The 25,020-nt window shown below is 47.1% G+C and overlaps 1 protein-coding gene across 1 annotated transcript; it reads left to right on the top strand.

Annotated features, from left to right (window-relative positions):
- The first annotated feature begins 12,839 nt into the window (after positions 1-12,839).
- Positions 12,840-14,075, top strand: LOC135805043 (uncharacterized). The gene has a single exon (XM_065319065.1). The coding sequence runs from the start codon at positions 12,840-12,842 to the stop codon at positions 14,073-14,075; it is 1,236 nt and encodes a 411-aa protein (XP_065175137.1).
- The last annotated feature ends 10,945 nt before the right edge of the window (positions 14,076-25,020 follow it).

Below are 25,020 nucleotides of genomic sequence, written 5' to 3'. Positions count from 1 at the left end.
TGGGGTGTCATCCGCCACACCAAATATATGCACGGACACAACTGCTCCATCACCAACTACTAATACTAGTTGTTTTCCTTCAAATTCTAACCCTCTGGACAACACCTCGTCCCTAACGGCAGTGCAGGAAAACGAAACTCTACAGAATCCGCGCCTTCCACTCAGATCCACCTGCTTGATATCATCAGGTCTTACACCACCTGACAGAAGAAGTCTGATGAAAAAGGCATGATCCTTCGAGGACCACCCTTCATTCAGCTGAATTGAACAGATTCTAGACATCTTTATAACAATTCTACACGCACTCTAGCCAGTTTCTGCAGAAAAATAAATCACTATCGGAGCTCAAAAGTTTGCTTCCACTCCCCACGCGTACGTAGATGTTACTCGGATTAGCAACTTACAAAGCAATGGGATGCTCAGCGAGCTATGCAGCGGAAGTATATAGATAAATGTGTATGGCAACGGGGAATATCGAGGTTATGTACGCAAAAATGTTCATATTTGTGCGAACTAATAGCAATATCGGGTAATATGAAAATCAAATTTAGGGTGTAAGTAATTACGGAATTTGAGATGCATAACAGTGCAAGCAAGAAAGTTTGGAGCGCAAAATTCACGCGCATGTTTATTCGTGTGTGTGTGTATGTGTGTGTGGGTTTGTGCACATGTGTATGCGTGTGTGTGTGTGTGTGTGTGTGTGTGTGTGTGTGTGTGTGCGCGCGCGTGTGAAAAAGAACTGAAAGCAAATGAAAAGAACCCAACCAGCCGCACACGCAGCACACAAGAGGCAACAGCATACTAGTAAATAAGTAAACTTCTTAAAAAAGCTGTGAAATCCCTGAATTTATACCGGAACTTGGGTCTCCGACACAGCTAGTCCAGCAGACAAAGCGCCAGCCTCCAGAACCACGGGACGTCGAACAGCTTCCTGCATCCTCGGAGACACATAATACAATATCTAAGTAGCGAGAAAGACAACTTACATCGAACATAGACCATGACGTGACAATCCTGCTCGGACTTCTTTGTTGCCAGAAGATCGGCCACCCTTCCGTATAATGCTGATACCGCCTTCTACATCCCTCCACTTGCCACCATCACCACTGGAACGAAAGATGATTGCTCCACGTTCCTGACAGGTTTCTCATATTGTCGTCTTTTCTCCTTCTCGTGGCGGTGGTACAAAGTGGCTCTTGGTGCAGATTGATTTGAGCGAGCATATGGGTTGAACACCCGAACATCGAGAAGGGTTCACTCAAATCGACTGCCCCACAATCTACTGGCAGCCAAATCCAGTCTTGTATGGTACGCCACATTTAAGCAGTACGATATTTCAACTGCTCACCACCACCAGTCAGCGGCTGCAACCCAGGTTCAATTATTATTATTATTAAATGACCCAAAGGCAATGTGCCTATCGAGGGGTTCATTTGATTGAAGGAACAGTAGATGTAGATGTATGTACAAAGACAAGTAGGGATTGATGAGGAGAGAAATGGGGAAAATCAACTGCAAGGTTGCGGAATTCCGTTGATTGCATAAGCATGGTCAGCTGAAACTTTCCTGAGGGCAGCTTTGAACTTATAGAGCGAGGCTTCCGATGTTAGACTGGGGGGTAAACAGTTCCATAGAATAGCAGTTCAGAACATGAAGAGAGACTTAGATAATGATTTAAATTTGGGAAGAATGATTCTATTTGGTCGTCTCTCACTATTCGTAGTCTTGAAATGGAAATCAGCAAGGTAATCACGATGATGGAAAACATATCTGTGAAAAGTAGTGAGACTGATGATTTTGACGACGATAGGCTAGTGACTCTAGGGAGCATTTAGAATTTAAGACAGATTTGGAAGAAGTGTAATCAAATGCAATTTTTTTCTTTTTCAGTAGAGCTCTAGCAAACCTTGCCTGTAATTGATCAAGAGTGGTCATGGGTTATTTATTAGATCCAAACGACCACACCGTACAGCTATATTCGATCACAGGTCTTACGAACCCTTTGTACAGTATAATCATTGCCGAAGGGGTAAGTCGCTGGGACATTATTGACAGTAGGTGCACTCGATATCTGAACTTCGAAGTTATTGAGGCGACATGTTTGCGGAAATCCAGGTTGTCGGTCAAGGTGATGCCAAGATGTTGCCGTTCAGAAACCACCGTTAATGGCTCATTGTACATTTGGTATTGGATTCCTGCAGTAGGTGTATCATTGATAGCTCTATGGTACAGCACGGATGTCTTGCTTGCTGAGAATTCACCTCCATTGTTCCTGCCCCATGTTTGACATGCACCGAGATCAGACTGCATGTTCGCTCTACTGGCGAGGGTGTATTCAGGTTTGTAAGCCAGTAGGAGGGTGACATCATCTGCAAATAGATATTGTGTGCAATGCTGCACAACGTTGGGCAGGTCATTTATATAGAGTGGGAATTGGAGTGGTGAAAGGTGGGAACCTTGAGGCACTCCGCAGTTGATGTTCCGCTTCTTCGATTTAGTGCTATGTACCTTCACTTCAATTTGTCGATCCCCTAAGAAGCTCTTCAGCCATTTTACTGACGAAGCTGTAGCAATCTTACCGACTTTTTTTAGGAGTATAGAGTGGTCGACCTGGTCGAATGCTTTCCTGAAATCTAGAGATATGGAGACATTCGAGCACACCTGATCCAACAACTGGGCTGTTGTGTCCCGGATATTGTTATGTCTTGTCGACACACTGATACAGTACATGTAGCAGATGATGCGAATGAATCAGCTTTTATCAGGTATCCTGGGGTGGACGAGATAGTGACGGGTAGTCCGCAAACTCCGCGTACTTGTAAATGTACATTATGCATGTTACGAAGTCCTGACCTCTGGGTTTTAGCAGCCATGACTGTGCAGGCCATGGATATTGCTCTGATAATTAAAAAATGAGGTATAGTTGATGTTCGGTAATAATGGAGGGAGAGGTGGAGCTATGGGAGAGATGAACTGATTATACCGAAGGTGGGGTGACATCGGTTGGACGAGTATGATGATTACGAAGTCATTTGAACATTATTTTCGAAGGTTATTCAATCTATTATGGTAATGAAAAAAACTGTTTACAAAACAAATCAACTAGTGAATAGAAGAAGTAATGTTTTCTCTTTTCCTTGTTGATCTCTAGCCTGCATAGACACCTTGGCAAGCTCATCGAATGTTATAAAAAAATTAATAATAAGATGCACAGGAAAGAAGAGTGGGAGGACAGGGACACCGGTAACACTCCAAACTGACTGAAGACGTCAGGAAAAGGAACGAGGATAAAGAACACACCAGATGCCATATTTGTAATCAAAAATGTTGCGGAAGACATCATTTCCCGCCTATCTCGCTGCGCTCGGCCAGCGAGAATACAACTTCATCTGCTGGTCGTTTTTCGTCTTCTTTCGGCTCACCTACTTGGTGTTGAATTCGTCTTGTTGTTGTTGTTCTTCTTCTTGCATGTATTCCGTGCTTGCATTCCGCTCTTATTTCCTTCTCTGCAAGTGGCAGATTTGCTGGTCGCATGGCCAATTAGTTCATTGCCATAATTCTTCATGGCGTCCACTAGCTCCGTTTTCGTCCATAGCTTCTGAACAGGTGATCCTGATAATGATGAAAGTAGATGGCTTCCCAAGTCGCGGCGTAGTACTTTACAACTGGGGCGACTTGACTTGGACACGCTCTTCCAGAATTCTTCATATTCCTTGACAGCCATGAAGTAATTCTCAAGATTTGATGTCGTTAGCGTACCCATTATCATGAGCCTCAGAACTGAGTGGTTTTTTTGCCAGCTTTGCGGTCCGTTCGATGAATGTTCTGGTCCCAGCAATATCACGGTTCAGACTGTAACTGTCCAAAGAGTTCGTATCGCAATGGTAATACGGGTTGTAGGTCCACTCATCAACAATGTCCGTAAGAGGAAATGCTTTTAGATCTTAAAATCCCACAGCTAATAACAATGTTTTGTATTTCTGGGCGACTGTAAATAGGCAATTCGCAATGTTCACAAGCCTCCGCGAGCGGTTAACGTAAGGCTTGTATGTAGTCATCCTTTCAATAACTGGATCCATAGAGTTGATGATCCCTTCTTGAAATGTTTCCAACGAGCGGCAACTCTTCAAAAGCAAATCTATCACATCTTTTAACGTGTACATCATTGGTCCAAAGGAGGAACCCACATCTGTGGGCAACTGAAGTTTTAGCTCGATATCCTTCTGCAAAAGGTTCCGTATGTTCTCGAGATCTTCTTCTGCATGGAGCAACTGCTTTTCGGCGAGAGTCTTGAATAGTCCAGCGCTGTACCAGCTACCGGCATGACTCAACTGTTCAGGCAGCATCAACTCTAGGCACGACAGGGTCAAATCGACTGCTTCTTGTCTCTGCTAAACAACTGAACATCCATATGGCTGCCGTAAATGCAAAGCTTGGTATCGATGCACCGGCTATGATGCAGGCTGGCCACACTGGAGGTAATTTCCAGATTTCTGGCGAAGTTGATATACGACACGTCCAAAGCAGGACTGAGTTGATAGCATTGCTGCACGCATGGAACAAAGAAGACAAAAATTGATAGTGAAAACAACAAAGATCGTCGCTTTCCCCCGCTAGTCTTTACGAAATTGCCAAGATCAGTCCCCTTTCCACTCGACATAAGTACCACCTAATTTTGTTCCTAAAATCTCTGCTCAATTATAGGTTTCATGTATATCCTGCTGGTTTGTCTCCTCCTTTGCCTTCTTTGCCTTTTATTTGTATTCTATTATCTGTTTTACTGCTGTGGTTGGCTTTCACCCTTGTCTCAGTTTTACTGGATGTGCCATGAGATAATGATATAAATACAAATACAAAACTTATTTGTGCATGCGTGAGGCATATCGATTGACAATTTGACCTGATCACTATGATAGTACAGCCAGTTTTTCTCGGACGTTTTCGTCTGTGATTTTCTCCATCTAAGGAATAGTTCATTAGAATACCAACGAGACGCAAACGTACAAAACCCCGCATTTCGAGTGAGAGCAGGAGATGGCCTCGTGTGCCAACTCCCTCTCCCCCAACGCAAAACTGCATACTAGAGTTGTTTAGCATTTCGAACACTAAACTCCCCATGATAACTCACCGAATGCCTAACACGACTGATTTTTATTTTAGCAAGATAGGATTCATGCATCATCATTTTCTCTAGTCACAAGCTCCCGCTAGTATTCGACTGCTTGGTAATGTAAAGTCGCCCACTAAATCCAAGCGGTGCCGGAATTCACAAGGACACCGGACTAAACCCTAATTCAATTCCCTTAAATCCGTCTACTTTATATAACAGCAATAACGTCCGTGGTCTTAATATTATAGTAGGGTTCCTTATAATAAAAGCATGAAGTCGAAGATTTCATACTGTCTCATAACATTGACATCATGATACTGGCGGACACCTTTCTATCTAGCTCTTCGGCAGATTGCTTGCTCAGCATGCAAGAGCGCATCTATTTTTACCGTCCTATAACTTTGCTGCCAATAGTATCGAGGATCTTGGAGAAGGTAGTCCACAAACGCCAGTGTGACTTCTTATCAACCCAATCACTTCTGCCCTCCAATCAGTTTCTGTACCGGCCACAACACTCCACGGAGGATGGCTTGACCTTGGCCATAGACCACTGCCTGTCGTCACCAGTCACCAGCTACGGCCTGGCGCAGTACTAGTGGACATGAGCAAGGCATTCGATAAAGTACGGCACCAGCTCATGATCCAAGATTTGTTTGTCTTTGGTGTATCTTCGACTAGGTTGCTAGAGCAATACCTCAATGAGAAAGGCCTTCTGCTCAACCCCACTAAGACAAAGTTCATGTTGATACGGCGTCCTGCCCTGCCTGCACTGAGCCCAGCCCTGTACATGACCTGTAACGGTATTGGCATTTCCCCTGTCTCTACTGTGAAATACCTCGGTATACTAATCGATGAGCATCTAACGTTCCGCCCACAAGTGGAAAAGGTGTGTCCAGCGGTCTTCGCTAAACTAGCCTGTTTTGCTCATGGCCGTCGCAATTATTATTTATCAGCTACAGCTCGGAGAACTTTCTACTTGTCAATTATACAGTCTACTCTAGAATATGCAAGTAATGCGTATGTGCACTGTTTGAAAACTACCCTATATAACAAGCTTGTAACGCTCAGCCATATTGCGTTGAAGAAGGCATTTGGTTTAGATAGAATGACCCCAACTGCATTAGTTTTACAACGGTGTCATCTGTATTCGTCTGAGCAAAGAGTTAATTTGAAACTATACGTTTTGGTCTATCGCTGCCTATCATCAGTTGCTAGCCCCCTCCTCCAGTCACTGTTTCTCCTGCGTTCAGTTGTCCCGCACACAAATGTTCGTACTCGTGGCCAGGATACAGCTGCCTTAGTATTACCTACTGTACATATTGGCTATGGACTGCGCTCAGTTTCATTTCTGGCGGCAGGTCGGTGGAACACTCATCCTCCAAACTGTCGTCAGGCACAATCTGCTGGCACTTTTGCTCACCTCACAAAGATTCACCTAGGGTTCCCCGTAACAAGGCAATGTCTGTTGGGACTCCATTAGTCAAATAATAAATGCTACTACTACTACTACTACAGGCAGGCACAGTGGGTTGGTCAAAGACCATGATTGAGATACAAGAGGTACCTGGTTCAAGTCCTGCCTGGGAGCGGTTTTTCCAGCCGTGCTGCTACCCACAGTCAACTGGGAACTTGTGGCCAGGCACAAGGGGTACATGGATGCAGCTAATGGGGTCGTTCTCGGCACTTGTGCCAGTTTTTTGAGACTTATCCACTCACCCCCACCGTTAGGCGCTGCATCTGCCGCTAGGATTTGCCGGGTGGTAGCGGCCGTCGTGAGTTCTCTTCGGGAACGGACACGATAATTTACTTTTTTTTTTTACTACTACTAGACTGCATTATTGTGGATATTTTGTTGAAAATGGATGTCCGCGATTAAGCGAGGTCTGACTGTACGTTGTGCCTCTCTAACGCAGCAAACGTCTGGCAATAGCAGACCATTGGTTTCCGCTGCGAAGCTTTGGAACACCCTGCAACAGGAGCTCACCTCCACCGGTCGCCCAAAGTCGATAAACATATTGCTGAAAGTGTTCTTCCATGGTTAATCGAGCATAACATTACCTCACTTCAGCATCGGGCCTCATTTCCAATTTCTTTCTGATTGTAAAGTTTGTTAGTTAGAAAATGGCTTGTAATTACCGGTACATATATTTCCCTTTTACTACTCTCTCATTTTCTCGCCCACAGCTCGTTCTTTGTAGAGCCACATTTCATTTTAAATTCTATCGCCATTATAATCTTGGACATCAATTGGTTTGCGATGTAAAACAGAAATTCAAGTATACGAATTACTTACCCATGTATTCATTTAACAGTATCGACTGAAGCTGCCTGGAGGTTCTACACAGCTGAAAGATGTCCCGGATGGACAACATGGGCAGTATATTTTCTATCCACACGTCAAATACAACACTGTCCAGTCCACACGCGGCTGACTTCATGTCTGTTGACGTGTTATCTTCGTATAGATGTAGCGCTGCTACGTCATCATTACCATGGGAACAATAGTCAATTTCTTGATGAACCTCCATAGCCAAGGTTTGCTGAGAGGCCTGGTCTTGTATTCACCGTCCTCAACGGAATGACCTGGAGGTCTCCACAACTACCAATCACGCACACACACACACACACACACACACACACACACACCTTGACCTTGACCTTTGACGCCCATCGCCGGAGGCGATGATAGCAATGCTACGGCAGAAGCCATAGCAACTTGTGCTGGGATTACACCATTCAACAGCTTGCAAGGCTGAAGAATTGACCGTCACTATTCAGCCTGGTCTACACCATACAGCTATTTGGAGTGACATTTTCTGGCCAGTGAATCCCTTTTTTGGTCTTTTTCATTTTTTTCTTTTTTTTCTTCTTTTTTTCCCGCACACACATCACACCACATACTCCGGCATGCACTGGCTGTTGGTAACCACCCAGGAGAATGAAAGAAAAGTCAGTAAGAGTCTGAGAAAGAGAAGAAAGACGTATGTGACCATAATCGTCGGGAATCGAACCCGCAATCTATCGATTGGAAATCGCTGCACATACCACTGCACCATATGGGACACACACACACACACATAAATACACACATACGCACACACTCACACACACACACACGCACACACACGCACACACCCACATGCAGAAAAACACATGCACAAAGCAAACATGCCACGGTTATAGAAACCTACTTTAGCAATACAGAATAGTTGGTCCAAATTATCATAGAGCTGAATCAGCAAGCCATCATTACGAATCCTCGCACGATTTTTTGGATGGAATGTTTCCTGGATCAAGACCCTATAGCTGGCCTCATCATAAATGTACAGAAAAGAAAATGGACCAAGGAACTAAACGTTACGCTATTATGTCCACTTTTCTTTTCCTTTCTATAAATTTATCCTTGGCTCTCCATCAGAGTCCATCATATATGGTCTAAAATTGAAAAACAAAACTGGAATCAGTCGACGAGGAGACAATAGTCGTAAAATGGCAATAAATAAGATAAATTGTGCACTCATAACAACAGCAAAAATGAAGAAAGTCAAGTTCCATAACGTTTTCTTGTGACTGTCATCAGTGGAACGTCGTAAGGTGTTTGACGATTCCTGGTTTAGTGTTATTCGTTGCGCACGTTTCTTCAAGCAACTGCAGGTGTTGGAAGCTGTGTATATTCGTACTCGTGACCCTGTGCTATGTAAACAGAAAGAAAACGTTGTATCACTCACACTCTTCAAGTAATACACACCCACCATTCCATTCATTCACACAGTATCACATTCATCTGCCACTACCTTTCTCACATACACTATATTCACACATCGCAAAGGTGCACACTTCGCTTTTTGTACTTGTTAGCTGCTGTAATTCTGCCTGAAACCATATTAGCTACATGTATATGTTGGACTCAGTAGAGCGTCCAGCCCCTATATGATGTCCAACCCCTATATAGAGTCCATTGGTCCAAAATCCACTGTACAGAGTCCAAACTTGGAATCAACTGTGAGCTCAAAGTTTAGATGAACATCACTCCCTGTATAGAGTCCAGCCAATTGGCTTCACCCCTATATAGTGTCCATTGGTCCAAAATCAACTGTACGGAGTCCAAACTTTGAAATCAACAATAAAGGGTCTTTATCATATGTGGACAACACTTCCTGTATAAAGTCCAGCCAATTAGGCATCCCCTATCCAGAGTTCGAAATTAGACATAGGATCTGCTGTAAGCAGTGAATATTAACCAGAAAACAGCCTCTCCCTTTAATCCTTTACATCATTCACTTCTCAAGATAAAAAATTAATTATTGAGGCGCCACTGCAGCCACTTCATTACATGAAAAACCCTACAAACACCATCCTCAAATCAAGTGGTCTCTTCGCAGACGCTGCAAATTACAATATCTCAATCATGTAACGTTGCCAAATTATTGTGCACGCACACACACACACACATGCACACACCCACACAACGCCAAGAAAATACCTAGAAAAAAAACAAAAGAATCGAAAGATAATAATGGAGAGCCAAGGATTAATTATTTGTTTCAAATTATTGTGCGTGCACGCACACACACACACACACACACACACACACACGCACACACACACACACACACACACACACAAACTTATACAACGCCAAGAAAACACCAAGAAAAGAGTAGAGACACAATACACACGCAACTCCAACAGCCATGCAAACGTCCACCCATTTACACGTAAAGTCAAGCAGGATAACAAATAGTTATACGAAACGAATGCATACGTGGCCGTGGGCGGATGCACGCACGTTTACAAACATGTACATGTAGTAGTGTAAGAGAGTAACATAGTGCAGTAGTCAGCATAATACTAGCACATGCTGAGACTCCAATAGCAAGCTTCACCATTGCTCATGGCCATGCAAATGTTCAGCAGCACTCAGTTCCGCAAGCTTCTGAAGATCAGCACACCTGCAACAAATAGATAGCACAAGGATACGCTTATTACCGTAATGATGCATGGGAGCACACAACTACCAAGTTCTAAACGAATGTGATGCTCAATGAAAATCCATCCACTCAAAGATTGTGAACAGGTGACGGTGGGGACAATAATCTATTAGTAATACGAGGAATAAGATCGTTTGTGCACACTCAAGACGCACAGACACACCACCATACATGTAGTGTACACAGTCTTTCGTTTTGAAATGAGATGATTTGAACAATCTGTACAGCGTTGCCGTCAGTCAGTCTTCCCCGAGATGGAAATGCGATGATTTGTTGTCACGAGGCAGTTTCACTGACACAGTGTCATGTTTGTCACATCAAAACGGTTACTTCATGGAATACGAGTACATGTATTAGCTTGAGAAGCTTTTTCTTGTCATTGGCATACAATAAATCCTCCTACTACTACTACTAGTACACTGGCACTGCGTTTGTGGATCCCATTGTATTTGACATCATACTAGAGCCTAGTAGAGGAAGAGTGTCGTGGAGTTCACATAATTATCATAGGGATAAAAATACATTTTTCATGAAATAAAATAATAATTGATGATAGCTAGACGATCGTATACGATTGATCCAAAGTCCTCACAGTCCTTGAGGACTATTACGAAGTGGTTGATTACTTTTAGGGCATTCATTCAAGCAACATCAAACAAACGCGATACGCTCCTTGAAAATGGAAAAAAATTCAAGCATATTTCGACAGAACAGCAGACCAATCGAAACGAGTACTTAAAAGCTTCCTTACCTCAGTCATCGTCCTGCCGTGTAGCTGGACAGCCTTTTGACACGGTGGTACAGGCAGCTCTTGTCCAGACAAACAGGATATCCTTGTGGCGTCGAACGAAAGAGAGTGTCAGTGTATCTGACTCGTAAGATTGGAACTGTGCTGAACTTTTCTCGTTCTCCGCTTTCTGCTTTCATCCCTCGCTCTGATGAAACCATTCAAACGTCTTACTGGCAGCGATAGCCAAACAGGGGATCCTTGTGGCGTCGAACGAAAGAGAGTGTCGGTGTACCTGACTCGTCAGATTTGAACTGTGCTGAACTTTTCTCGTTCTGCAATTTCTGCTTTCATCCCGCGCACTGATGAAACGTCTTCCGAGAACCACAAGACGCTTTCCAGATTTGATTTTGAACGTCTCATTATCCTCCTTGGTTACCTCGATACAGATTACTGTCAGCAACTGCACAGCAGAACTGGCAGCCATGGCTGAAGTGAAGAAAGGAATGCGCTGCCACGAGGCAAGCAAAACTGAAAAGGTGTCTGTTCTCTTTCGGACACAACACACAGGACGGCGTGACTGGATAAACTGGACTCCTGGACCGTGAATAGGGGACTTGTAGAAAAAGTGTACTCCTTATAGGGGATTGCGCGGCAGGATGAAGCTGATCAAAACTGAGTGGACTCCTGGACTCTGTATAGTGGATTTTGGACCAATGGACTCTATATAGGGTGCTGGACATCATATAGTGCATGGACTCTATACTGAGTCCATATAAGCGTGTGTTTTAGTTATGACATTTTTATGTGACGGCGTTCCACTGATGACAGTCACAAGAAAACGTTATGGAACTTGACTTTCTTCATTTTTGCTGTTGTTATGAGTGCACAATTTATCTTATTTATTGCCATTTTAAAACTGGAATCATCAATCATACAGACATCTCTCACTTTCTCTCTCTCCCCCTTTCTCTCTCTCTACCCCTTTCTCTCTCCCCCCCTCGCTCTCTCTCCTTCTCTCTCTCTCTCTCTCTCTCTCTCTCTCTCTCTCTCTCTCCTTGCTGCTGCTGATGATGATCGGGATAGTAATAGGCAGATATTTAATCATCCCAGTCATGTTTGTATCTTTTCTTGCCTCCTTAGATCACAATTGGCACCCATTACACCACAATGGTTATGTACAGACATACAATACTAAATGCTGCTGTCTGATGATCGCGGAAATGCCTGAACATTTGTAGCTGTAAAGTTAATTTAGGTACGTTCGGGCTTGGTTTAAATCTGCCTTTGCAAATTCTATTTTTCATTGCTATCAGGTTCTCATTTTCCTTGTGCTGCGCTGATGAGTGCAGAATGTACGAATCCCGGCCATCTGTACGTTGTATGAATCCGGCTTATCCTGCAATATGGCACCCTTGCTCTCTCTGCACTTACGTTTCATCAGTCAGATGCCCTGGAGCTTGTAAGGCGCCCTGCAATACAGCTATGTCTCCGTCTCCCAATCTTCAAGCCATGCCACCACTGAAATCACGTAGACTACTGAACAGGTCCCATCCATACCCCAGATGACAACTGGCCTGCCTGCCAACACCCGGAATAGCTGTCTCCAAGGATTTCCTGCTAGCACCGTTGCAACATGGAATGCCCTGCCACCAGACCTGTTCCACCACCCACCCGCCCAGCCCCACATGCAAAGCTTTAAGAAAAAGGTGTACCTTCACCTTCTTGCTCAGGACTGGCTCTCTGCTACTGATGCACTTTGAATCTGCTCGCCAACGCTTTCCCTGTTCTTAGTAGTGTTCCCGACAACATCCCGGGTGAGCTGTTGAAGTACTCAGCCGATGCCACTGCTCCCGTCATAAGCCGATGCATCAACAGCCTATTTCAGCAACACCGGGTAGAGCCATTCATCGGTCATGGCACACTAATACCTCTCCAGAAGCCCGGAAAGCCGGTGGGTGCTTTAACCAGTCTGCGACCGATCATCCTCCTGACAACTCTACGCAAAGTCATGTCGCTGGTAGTCCTCAAGCGCATCTCGCCAGCCGTAAACGATTTCCTATCACTGAACCAAAGTGGTTTTCGTGCAGGAAGGTCAACAGCTGATGTGGTCTGGTGCCATCGGTGGTTAGCAGCTACGACCCAGCGGTACCACTGGTCATTCAGCATACTGGGCATCGACATGTCACGTGCCTTTGACACGATCAGGCGAGGACAGTTGATGGACGTGGTTCAGCGATTCTTGGAAGAAGACGAGGTACGCTTGATCCGTTACCTGATCTCAGATACGAATTTGGCAGTCAGACTGGGCACGGAAACATCAAGCTCTTTCTCCACTAACATTGGTACCCCGCAAGGCGACTCCTTGTCGCCAATTCTATTCGTGATCTACCTGGAAGCTGCCCTGCAGGATGTGCGACAGCGAATGGCTGCACCTGTGGCCCGGCATCTTCCGTACGATGTGGAGTACGCCGATGATGTGGACTTCATCAGTATCTCTAGTGATTGGCTTCGGATGTTAGAGCCACAGGTTGCCACCATCTTGGGTACATGGTCCCTTACCGTCAACCAGACCAAGACAGAATTCACAGCCATCCAGCGAGAGGCCGATCGTGCTGATGAGCCATGGCGTATGGTCAAGAAACTCGGCTCTCTCCTTGGTGATGCAGAGGATGTCACCCGCAGAAAGCAGCTTGCGGCGATAGCGTTTAAGTCCCTCTGCCAGTTATGGAAGAGAAGAGACCAAGTGAGTCTGGAGGTGCGCGTCCGGCTGTATAACTGCTTCGTGTTACCTGTCTTGCTTTACAACTGCTCCTCATGGGGCATCACTCGACAGACAATTGAAGCGCTGGAATCGTATCATCGGCGGCAACTTCGGCATATCTTGGGTATCAGGTGGCCCAACCGACTGTCGAACGATTTGGTTTACGAGCGCTGCAGTGCTGCTCCACTTGGCAACATTCTGGTGAATGCAAGATGGCGGTTGTTCGGCCACATCCTGCGATCAGATGAGCACACACCGGCTAGGGAGGCCATGAGTGGATTCTTTGGCTGCTCCGTGCCGGGATACCGTGGGCGGCCGCGGATCACGCTACCGGTCCTGCTGAATCAAGACGCGGAGCGAGTCGGCTGCCGTCTGAGGACTCCAAGGGACTTGCAGCTGATGGCTCAGCGAGCACTGGATCGCCGTGAATGGACATATCTGTGCAACGCAGTTACAGATGCGTACAAGGCAGAGTACTGGTGAAGGAAGCTGGCACTGCAATGGTTTGAGCTACATTCTTTGTTGTTGGTACTCTGATTATCCGTATTATCCGTATTCACATGGCCTTGCCATTCATTCAGTATATTAATGTCATCAATAATGATATTCTTGTTTGTATTAGTTTATGTGACACCATTTTCTATTTTTCTTTGCCTGCCTGCCTGCTGGCGGCCTTTTTTCGCATGGTTCGGTGCAAGCGAATTTGGGCGAGCCCATTGACGCGGGAGCACAAATAATAATAATAATAATATTAGTGTTCAGCTGCTTACCTTATAACCCTGCTGCCATCATCACCAATATTCTGATTCTCATGCACATGTCCCAGAACTTGCTATCCTTCGCAGTCCCCATCGACAAGAGCACTGTGCTCTTCTATCTCCCAGCTCTCTCTCTCTCTCTCGCTCTCTCTCTCTCTTTCTTTCTCTCTCTCTTTCTCCCTCTCTCTCTCTCTCTCTCTCTCTCTCTCTCTCTCTCTTTCTTCTCTTCTTCTCCCCCCCCCCCATCTCCCGATAATTATTAGCCCCCGTTTTCTTTCGACGCGTTTGCTGTGCAGTGAAGCCGAGACCCTACAGTCCATTCAGAAAAAAATGAACTTCTAGCTTTTGGCCATAAATGGGTCAAACTTTGAGTTTTTTTAGAATTTTTTTGGCAATCCCCTATGGAATCCTCTTCCAATTATGTTTCTGAAGTTTTTTTGTCCAAAAAGCAAGCCATAGCAAGAATAGGATTTCGGCCAGGTTTTGCCCCAAAAGCACAGAATTGGGAAAACCATCAAAATCCAGGCCGTTTGACCCCGCCTGGCAACAGTGCATTCTGCGGTTCGAACCCCAGTTCAGGCACCCTTTTTGGACCCTTTTTCAAATTTCAAAGTTCGCAGCGCTGCACTGTGTACGATGAAATCACGAAAAACCGCCAAATACGGGAGCTCGCCAGAGCCAGAGCCCATCTTTTTATGAATGGACTGTAGGTCGGTGGAGCACATCAGACCCCGTCACCACGGCCACAATTCATGCCTGCGATGCTGCACCGCTGCTTTGCATGTCATGATTGGAAGCTGTGGCCTTAGTAAAAAAACAAAAAATAAAAAACAAAACAAAAAAAACAGCTCCTACTAGCTCATTCCATGCACCATTTGCAACCTGCCTCCTGCGCATGAACGCTACAGCCTAGTACAGGTTTGTGCACGGCTCTGCTTTGCCACGGGTATCACCAAGAGTGTACATAAACCTGGCATCACTCTTTAACGCATTCGCACCACTTCCAGGTGCGGGGGGGGGCAACAACCGTGAAAGTATTATTATTACTTGAGGGCACCATATACATGTATGCACAAACTGCACCGTACGTGGGCTTTGGGTCGGATTTCACCAGGCGCAACTGTAGTTGCACACCTTTTTAGACATAGGATATGTACTCTTCGCACCATCGAGAGACAAATGAAGTAATCCAGGTCTTCCCGCGACCTCTTTTCACTGCCCTTTCATCCCATCCACCGTTACAGAAAACTCCCCACAGGCTCAGATAAGTATCCATTCTATAGAAAGGTGCTTGCGATGGACATGGCAGTGTGCTGATCAACAGCCACGCGTGCCTGGTCCGCCAGACAGGAGTGCATGACCTGTAGAACTCTCCTGGTAGTTGGGCTCAATGATTATCACGTGAACGAGTGCATAGCTCAATACTTGCAGTAACAAGCGATTTCAAGGTTACACTGTACCCATCGCTTACCAACACCATACACAGCACAAGCATGTACATCTTTGTCAGACTTAATTTTTCTGAATTTAAAAAAATTAAAGACGGCCAAAGAGCTACAAGTTACGCTATAATATCCACTAACACCACCAGTTAGTTTACAATCAGCTCATGCGATAACACTGCACAACATTCACCAAGAGTACGGACGTTCTACACCTAACTGGTAATCAGCTCTAGCACATCTCAAATTGGCACTCCAACAGCCTTCCGACTTGGAAGGTTCTAAGTTATAGAAATAGCATGAGGAGGGTGTTGAGGCTGTTGGAGTGCGCATCTGAAATGTGCTAGAACTGATTGCCAGTTAGGTGTAGAACGTCAGTACCGTTGGTCAGTGTCGTGCAATGTTATCGCATGAGCTGACTGTAGAGTAACTGGTGGTGTTAGTGGACATTATAGCGTAAATTGTAGCTCTTTGGTCCTCTTTTCGTCTTATAAATAATTGCCCCTTGGCTCTCCACCGAAGTTTAATCACTGAACTGAACCCGTGTCGATCGTAAGATATCAAGTTGTGACTGATGTGAGTCTTGTACGTTGTGCTGAGTCAGCCACAGTACCAGTGAAGTTTGTCTTGCCTACTACTAGTACCACTCTTGCCTACTAGTGAGAACGTTAACTTTGTCTTGCCTACTTGTGAGAACGTTAAATTGGTCTTGCCTACTAAAACCAGTGAGTTCTGTAGCAGAAGCAGAGCCTGCCAGGATTTACGTGTCTATTCGTGAGGTCCAATGGTGATACATCCGACCTGTGCAGAATCTACAAAGTGTATACACCTCAGAGTCCCCACCACATAACTGCTCTTCCTCTTGCTGGGAGAATCGTTTTTACGGCTACTACAAGTACTACTACTACTACTGCTGCTGAAAGTTTTGCCAGTTTTGCACAAATCCGTTGAGCATAAGTATGGATATGGCTGTAAGCACACACAATGCTGTAGCTCATCCGCATGACCATGATGACAGTGAGTCTTCAGCTACCTCTGCCCAGGCAGTGAACGGTATTGAAAATGGGCACCCAAGAAACACCGCAGCACATGAACTATCATCACCAACACAGGCCAGATCAGCAACGCTGTTAGATGGAACTGATGCGTCCAGCATGCGCAGACGTGCACAAGAAGCCAGGGAACGATGTAGGACAACTGGCATTGGCCGCGGTTGCAAGCCCAGCAATCCAGCATTAAGTGATACAAGCAGGGAAGATCGAAAAACAGAATCTCTTAGTGCCGACTGGTTGCCGTCTTGGATGAAAGAGGAGCCTCAGTGGACGAATTGGGCCGATCTACCCAGTCCCGAGGTTTCGCCAACACACCACTGTCACCAGGCAGTGAACGGGAATGAAGATGGGAAAAGAAAGAAAAAGAAAAAAAGACGGGCACCAAAGAAGCACCGCAGCGCCGCAACTAACGCCAACACAGGCCAGATCAGCAACGCCGTTCTCAATGGTTACTGGTGTTAGATGGAACTGATGCTTGCAGCATGCGCAGATGTGCACAAGTAGCTAGGGCACATTCTCACTCCACCCTTTCCTACTTGTATAATAATATCATGCCGACCATACCTGAATGACCAGAATACGACCATACCGAGTACTAGTACTGTAGTAGTAGTACCTGGCTAATACTAGTCTAGGATATACCAACCTGGCCCTAGTCCTGTCTGTGTCATGGCAAAAAGAAATAAATAATAAAAAATAAAACAATCATGTTGTATGACCATGCATGATGAGTGTACGCTGCAGTACACTGGTACAGGTTCCTGCACCAGTACGAGGGCAGTACATACCGCGGAATCCAGCCCGCGCCGTGATACCGGCAAGGGCCGGCTGGATGAACAGCAGTCGAATATGAGTGACTGGAAGTGCAGGTTCCTGCACGAGTATGAGGGCAGTACCGCGGAATCCAGCGCGCGCGGTGATAGCGGCAGGGCTGGATGAACAGCGGTAGATCCTTCCTCCAAAACTGGTCGAGTTTGAGTGACTGGAACGTGTGCACCCAACTTCCCAAGCCAAAGTCTCTTTCAAGTCTTTGGGAAAGTTAATGAGCATGCATGCACGCGCTTTTCGTTGTCCTTGTATTTACGGAATACGCACCAAGTAGGTTCGTGAGCCAATGAACGCAGTGGATTCCGTTCCTGCCCGTCGTCAAGTGACGACGGGCAGGAACGGAATCCGTTATGAGGGAACACCTGCAAAGCTTCCATCCCACTGCTCCTGTGGCCATGAAATCAATGTGTTGGACTCGCTTTCATGTCCCCGTGGAGGTTTCCCGTCGATACGACATAACGCTAATCGGGACACAACTGCCCAGTTGTTGGATCAGGAGTGCTCGAAAGTCTCCACTGAACCTGTGTAGCAGCCGCCGACTGGTGAGCAGTTTTGAGTTGAGATATCGTACTGCTAATGTGGAGAACAATGCACGACTGGATGTGGCTGCCAGTGGTTTGTGTGGCAGTCGATTTGAGCGAACCCTTCTTGATGTTCGGGTGTTCAACCCATATGCTGGCGGAAATTCCGCGATGACCCCAGAAATGGAGCGCTCCAGTGTACGTACAAGCTAGCATCCCTTGACTCAACAAGATGTCTAGCAAGAGCCAAAGCCAGACATCTCGACCATGTCAAGCAACGGCTCCGGACGGGCAGCCTGCAGGACAGAGAGTGGTGGAGCGTGATTAAACGAGTTGGAGGGCATGGCCGGGACAGCTCCATCCCAGTCCTGGTTGACCCCGATGGCATGGAATGCACCAAAAGCCACGACAAGGCTAACGTCATCGGGAAGTACTTTGCCCAGAAGTGCAGCCTAGACGATGACTTTGCAGAACAGTCGGGGCCGTTCCCGCATGTCCGCCAGCGCACCGCAAATACGCTTGCAACAGTCCACTTCCGCCAAGCCACCGTACGCCGGACACTCCGAGCCCTGAACCCAAGTAAAGCCACAAGGCCTGATGCAGTACCTGCTAGAGTGCTGAGAAAATGTGCCGACTCTCTGGCCCTGCCCCTAACGTTATCCAAGCTGTTTACCCTGTGCTTCTGCAGTGGTCATCAACCTGCCATGTGGAAAGTTGCCAACGTCGTACCGGTACACAAGAAAGGCCCCAATTCGAACCCCAGAAACTACCGACCGATATCACTACTGCCCATAATGTCTAAGTGTATGGAGTCCATCGTGAACCGCAGCCTGTCCAGTTTCCTGAAGAAGAATGACATCCTTTCTCACAGGCAGTTTGGCTTTCGCACTGGACTGGGAACCTCTGATCTGCTGATTGCTCTTCAGCATGAGTGGAGCCTTGCAGCTGCCAGTGGAGGCCTCGTCAGGGTACTCGCAGTAGATATTGCCGGGGCCTTCGACAAGGTCTCGCACAACGGCGTCCTCCACCAGGCTGAGCGGTGCGGCATAAGTGGCCTCCTTCTTGCCTGGCTCCGGAGTTACCTGACAGACCGCCACATAGGTGGCCAGTCTTCACCGACCCACCGAATCCAATCTGGCGTGCCACAGGGCAGCATCCTCGGCCCCACCCTCTTCCTTCTGTACGTCAACGACGCAGAAGACCACCTGCCTGATGGGGCGAAGCTGGCTGTATACGCCGACGACACAACTCTCTACAAGTGCATCACCACCCGACTCAGACTGCCAGAAGAGACAGCAATCCTCCAGCAGGCAGTAGACTCACTGGCAGCATGGGGAAGCAGGTGGAGGATCAAGTTCGAGCCCCCAAAGTCGCAGGCATTGACCATCAGCCACCACCGCTCGCAACCCCCCCCCCCCCCCCGAACGCAATACGCTTCCAAGGAGCAGTCGTGCCAGAAGTAGAGGAGCTCAAGCTTCTTGGCGTCACCTTCGACAGGCAGCTGGCATTCCGCAGCCATATCCGCTATTACGGCAGTGTTACGATTTATTGGCATACTCTTTAGCAGTACTGTTTTGCACTTCCCTCCGCACTGGCACGGTTCCTTTGGCGTTCAAGCTGGCGACCGTTGTACCGCTTTACAAGACCGGGGACCCATCAGTCCCCACCAATTATCGCCCTGTTTCCCTCCTTCCAGTTGTCTCAAAGCTGTTGGAGAGAGTGGTGCAGCGTCAGCTAGTTCGCCACCTAGACTTGAGTAATGCCCTACCTGATTCTCAGTTTGCTTTCAGGAAGAAGTGCTCCACTGAGGATGCCCTCTGTGTTCTCACGGACAGCTTGCAGAAGGCGAAGGACAGTGGTCTGGTAACAGGGCTGTGCCTCCTCGACATGTCCAAGGCTTTTGACAAAGTCCGCCATGGTATCCTCATCCAAGACCTTTTTGACGTTGGTATCTCTGGTGTCGTCCTGAAGTGGTTCGCGAATTACCTGACAGATCGCAGGCAGCAAGTTACAGTCGCTTCGGCCACAAGTCGTGCTCTTGACTGCACCTGTGGTGTGCCCCAAGGCTCCGTCTTGGGGCCTGTTCTCTTTAACGTCTACACCCGTGATGTGAAATTGGTCTCATCGCCAATACCCAGCGTGCAATTCGCAGACGACATTGCTCTGTACGATTCAAAAGCTTCCGCTGGGGAAGTCTCCAAATCCGTCTCTTCAGCTGTTACTGATCTCGCCATATGGCTTAAGTCACGCGGCCTAATTTTAAATGCCTCCAAAAGCCAGGTAATGACTATCTCACCGCAACATGTAACAGGTTTAATCAAACTTGAAAAGTAAGAGGCCTGGTTGAGCGTGCCTCAACCAGTTATATGCAATATGTGATAGTATACATGTGGCAATGGCGCCAATGAAGGTGCTAATAGACAGGCGTAGGACGCATGAGGTGCGAGGGAGTGTAAAGTTATAGAGAACAGGGGAAAACTGTTACATCATCCCCCTCCTATGGAGAGGAAGGAGCTTATAACCCAAATGCTCAAGTGGAATAGAGTACAATAAGCGCAAACACGTGCGAGACGAAAAAAGGCTTCGCACTGAAGTAACACAATAAGACGACTGAAACTCCATGCAAATAAAGTGTAATAAGCTCAACAAATGTGTAAGGTGAAACTAGAAGTTCAACTGCAAAACTCAGCGGGCAGAAGCCAAGGTTTTGTACTTCTGAAGTGGAACAATGTCATTACCAGATTCATCCAACAAATAATGTTCAGGCTCCCAAGTGGCATCAGAGTAGCCTTGCCACTTGACTAGGTACTGAAGCTGATTCTGCCGGCGGCGGTGACTGAGAATGTTCTCCACCAAATAGCGGGCATGACCATCAAGGTCCGTGATAGGCGGAGGCGTAGGCTGTCTCCTATTAGGAATAGCGTTCTTCTCGTAGGCACAGAGTGCCGACACATTAAATACCGGGTGACAGCGGCTGGTATGAGGCAACTTGAGCTTGTAGGCATTCGGGCCGACCACATGGGGTATAGGAAAGGGGCCAAACCACTTGGGGCGTAATTTATGGGATGGTCGGTCCCGAGCTTCAGGAGTCAGGAGGAAATCCCGGTAGACCATTACCAAATCTCCCACCTTCAGCTTTCCCTCGACCCTTGTCCGATCTGCATAGAAGGCCTGACGAGCTTGAGCTGCCACTAGCGCATCTTGTGAGATCTTGACCGCGTCTTGTCTTGCTTGCAACCAATCAGCTGAATCTCTGCCTCTCTGAACAGGGTTGAGGAAGTCGGGTGGCGCTCTGGGATTTAGACCGTAATTTAAGAAGAACGGTGTGTTTCCTGTAGATGATTGAGTAGCGCTGTTGATAGAAAACTCACAGAGAGGTAGGAGCATATCCCAGTTATCTTGTTTATGATTTACAAAAGCCCTCAGCACATCCTCTACTATTCTGTTTACTCGTTCAGTTAGGCCATCTGTCTGAGGGTGATTGGCAGTACTAAATGCTAGTTTCGTTCCTAAGCGATCAAACAATTCCTGAAAAATGCTGCCGTAAATCTTGGATCACGATCACATACAATACTAGAACTCAAACCATGAAGTCGAAATACATGTTGAATATACAGATCAGCACTTCCTTTAGCGTCAATAGTAAAGGAAGTAGGTGCTAAATGTACACACTTTGTCAAGCGGTCTACAAATACATATATAGCATCATGACCTGTATCGGTCCTAGGCAAACCCATGATAAAATCCATCGAGATATCCGCCCACGGCTGACTGGGCACTGGTAAATTCTGCAAGAGACCAGTTTTTAGCTGGCCGCCTTTAACTCGTTGGCAGACGTCACATGACTTGACAAACGCCTTTACATCCAGTCCCATTCTGGGCCAATAGAAATATCTAGAGAGTCTGAAATAGGTGCGATCTCGACCAGGATGCCCCGCAGTCACACAGTCATGGTATTCTTGAAGCAGGGCGAGTCGGAGTTTGCTACTCTTTGGAATGCACAACCTGTTCTGTGGTGAAGATCTGAGATAAAGATAACCGGGTGTTTCATTTAGAAGGTAACGGTCGTGCAGATTGTCATGGCTTGAATTTTTCAGTCTCCTGATAATGGGAGCAAGATCCTTGTCGCACTTGTAACCGCTGACAATTAACTGCGCTAAGTCTGGATTAATCTCTAGGGTATGCTCTATGGCATTCAACTGAATGTTAGGAGGATAGGATGACCCGCCTATTTCAGAATCACTGAACAGATCTGGACGGCGTGAAAGCGGGTCGGCAATGTTTTTCTTTCCTGGTTTGTGAAAGACCGTAAAGTCATAGTCAGCTAAAAACTCTACCCATCTTGCCTCACGCTTGGTGAGAGTCGGTTTGGTTCGTAAATAGACAACACCCATATTATCAGTCATCAGGTCAAAGTGGCGGAATAGATAGATTCTCCAGCACTTTAATGCAAATACCACAGCCAACATTTCCCTCTCGGCCACAGTATAGTTGCGTTCTGCAGCTGACAGTTTCCGACTACAATAGGCTACGGGATGCAAATCCATATCTTCTCCCTGCTGCAGGAGCACACCCGCCACGGCAAAGTCACTTGCGTCAGTTTCTACCATGAAGCTTTTCTCAACATCGGCCAGTTGCAACACTGGCGCCTCGAGTAATGCTGATTTTAGAGACTCGAATGCCTTCTGTCTAGCAGCGCTCCATTCAAAGCGTGAATTTTTTCCGGTGATTTCTTCTAATGGACGAGAGATGGTCGAGTGTCGATCTATGAACCTTCGGAAATAGTTTCCAAAGCCAAGAAACTTCCTCACATCAGTTACTGACGACGGAGTTGGCCATGTTTCCACAGCACTTATCTTCTTGGGATCAGGAGAAATTGATGTGCCGTTGATTTTATGCCCCAAGAAGAGAACTTCTCTCACGCCGAATTCGCATTGAGACTGTTTGCAATACAGCTCACTATTTCTAAGTGTTTCTAGAACTGTTTGAAGATGATGCTGATGATCTTCCCAGGTCTTGCTGAAAACTAGAATGTCATCCAAGAATACTACAACGAATTTTCGGAGATGCGGTTGCAGAATAGAGTTCATGAGTGACTGAAAGGTGGCCGGGGCATTAGTCAGCCCGAATCCCAAGACTCTAAATTGGAAGTGGCCGAACGGCGTATTAATGGCCGTCTTAGAAACATCCGAGTCTTGAATTCTGATTTGATTGTAGCCTGACCGCAAGTCCAACTTGGAGAAATATGCACTGCCCTGGATCGTGTCGAATAAGTCATCAATATTGGGAAGACAAGCTTTGTTATTGATCGTAATTCTATTCAATTCTCGCCAATCGCACACCATTCTCAGAGTACCATCCGACTTTTTCACAAAAAAACACAGGTGCACCGTATGGCGACTTACTTGGCTCAATGAATCCCTTCTCAAGTAATTCTGATAGCTGTGACTGGAGCTCGTCCATCTCTGGTTTCGGCAGGCGGTAGGCGGGTCGAGACGGTGGTCTGGCTCCATCTTCTATCTGGATTTCATGGTCGACTGGTCTCTTCGGTGGAAGCTCATTCGGCAGCTCGTCTGGAAATAAATCCTGGTGCCTCTTGAGCAGGTTCTGGATGTCTTGTTGCTCTGATTCCTGGAGTTGTGGCCCGGAACGATTCTCCTCGTTTGCAGCAGTGACCCATGCAAGAAACCCCTCGGCTCCACTCCTCAGGGCATGACGAGCTTGTCGGCCACTGATAAACATGCTTTCCACAGATGGCCGGTCGGCTGTCGGCGGGTTAGCTGAAGGCAATTTGGCAACAAAGGGCTCACCGTCCAACTGAACTTCGTTCGTACGGAAGTTGATGCTGGGGTTGTTCCTTGTAAGCCACGGCTTGCCAAGAATAGCGTCGTAGCGAGTCAGGGGATACACAGTAAAGTGCTGTTCCTCAGTGAAGCCCCCGACTGTCACCCTTAGCGTGCGTGTGGAAATCTGCGGGACCTCGCTGGTCGAGCCGTCCGCCAATGTTACGCTCAGCACTGCTGAGCTTGCATCCGTGTCAAGATGATGCTTTCGAACAAAACTGTCTGCAATGAAGTCATGCGTCGAACCGGAATCTATCAGCATCACTGCACGGCGACCGCCGATCTTTCCCTGTATGCGCAGTAGGTCGTGTTCAGGTTCATTGCCGACGCTGACGTTGCTGACATGACACCTTTCTGCAACGGGACAATTTCCTACAGCTATGGGTGTCTCCGGCTCCGTAGGTTCCTGGAGAGCAACGTCTTCAACCTCCAGAGCTCCGAACCGGTTAGCGACTGGTACCGGCGTGGGCGCTTGGGTCGTCGCCAGTAAGCGCACCCCCTTTCTTACTGGCGACCAGCGTTTGGGTAGCGCTGTCCACCCTCAGTACAGTCTTTAGCGAGGTGGCCTGGCTTCCTGCAAGCAAAGCAGTGTCCCATTGCTCGCAGTTGGACACGCTCTTGGTCCGTCAGCTTGCGGAGGCCCTGACCACGGAAGCTGGGCACGGAACGCGACTCTCTACTGGCTGGTGGCCCCGACGCCGGTGGCCCTGACGACTGCTCCACGGTGTTTGCTGCCATGACAGCTTGCTCCAGGGTACGTGGATGCTCACGCATGACCTGTCGCTGGATGTGCGGCACTAGACCCCTGACGAACAGCAGCGCTCTGGTGTGGTGGTCGATTTCCGGCACTTGCAGGCTGAGGCGAGTGAAAGCAGCAATGTATGCGTCCAGCGACCCGCGCTGCGCTGCGGAAATTAGTCCCATACGCGATGTTTCCTCGTTGTGCCGTGGTCCGTACACATCGCCAAGTGCCGCTTTCAGAGC

The sequence above is a fragment of the Sycon ciliatum genome, chromosome 1 (genome assembly GCF_964019385.1).
Source record: "Sycon ciliatum chromosome 1, ocSycCili1.1, whole genome shotgun sequence".
NCBI classification, from domain to species: Eukaryota; Metazoa; Porifera; class Calcarea; order Leucosolenida; family Sycettidae; genus Sycon; species Sycon ciliatum.
Note: the sequence above shows the minus strand (reverse complement) of the source record. Positions and strands in the feature narration are given on the sequence as shown.

Bases quoted from the DNA above. Each gene is read 5' to 3' on its own strand.
- LOC135805043 (XM_065319065.1), top strand. From the start codon at position 12,840: ATGTCGCTGGTAGTCCTCAAGCGCATCTCGCCAGCCGTAAACGATTTC.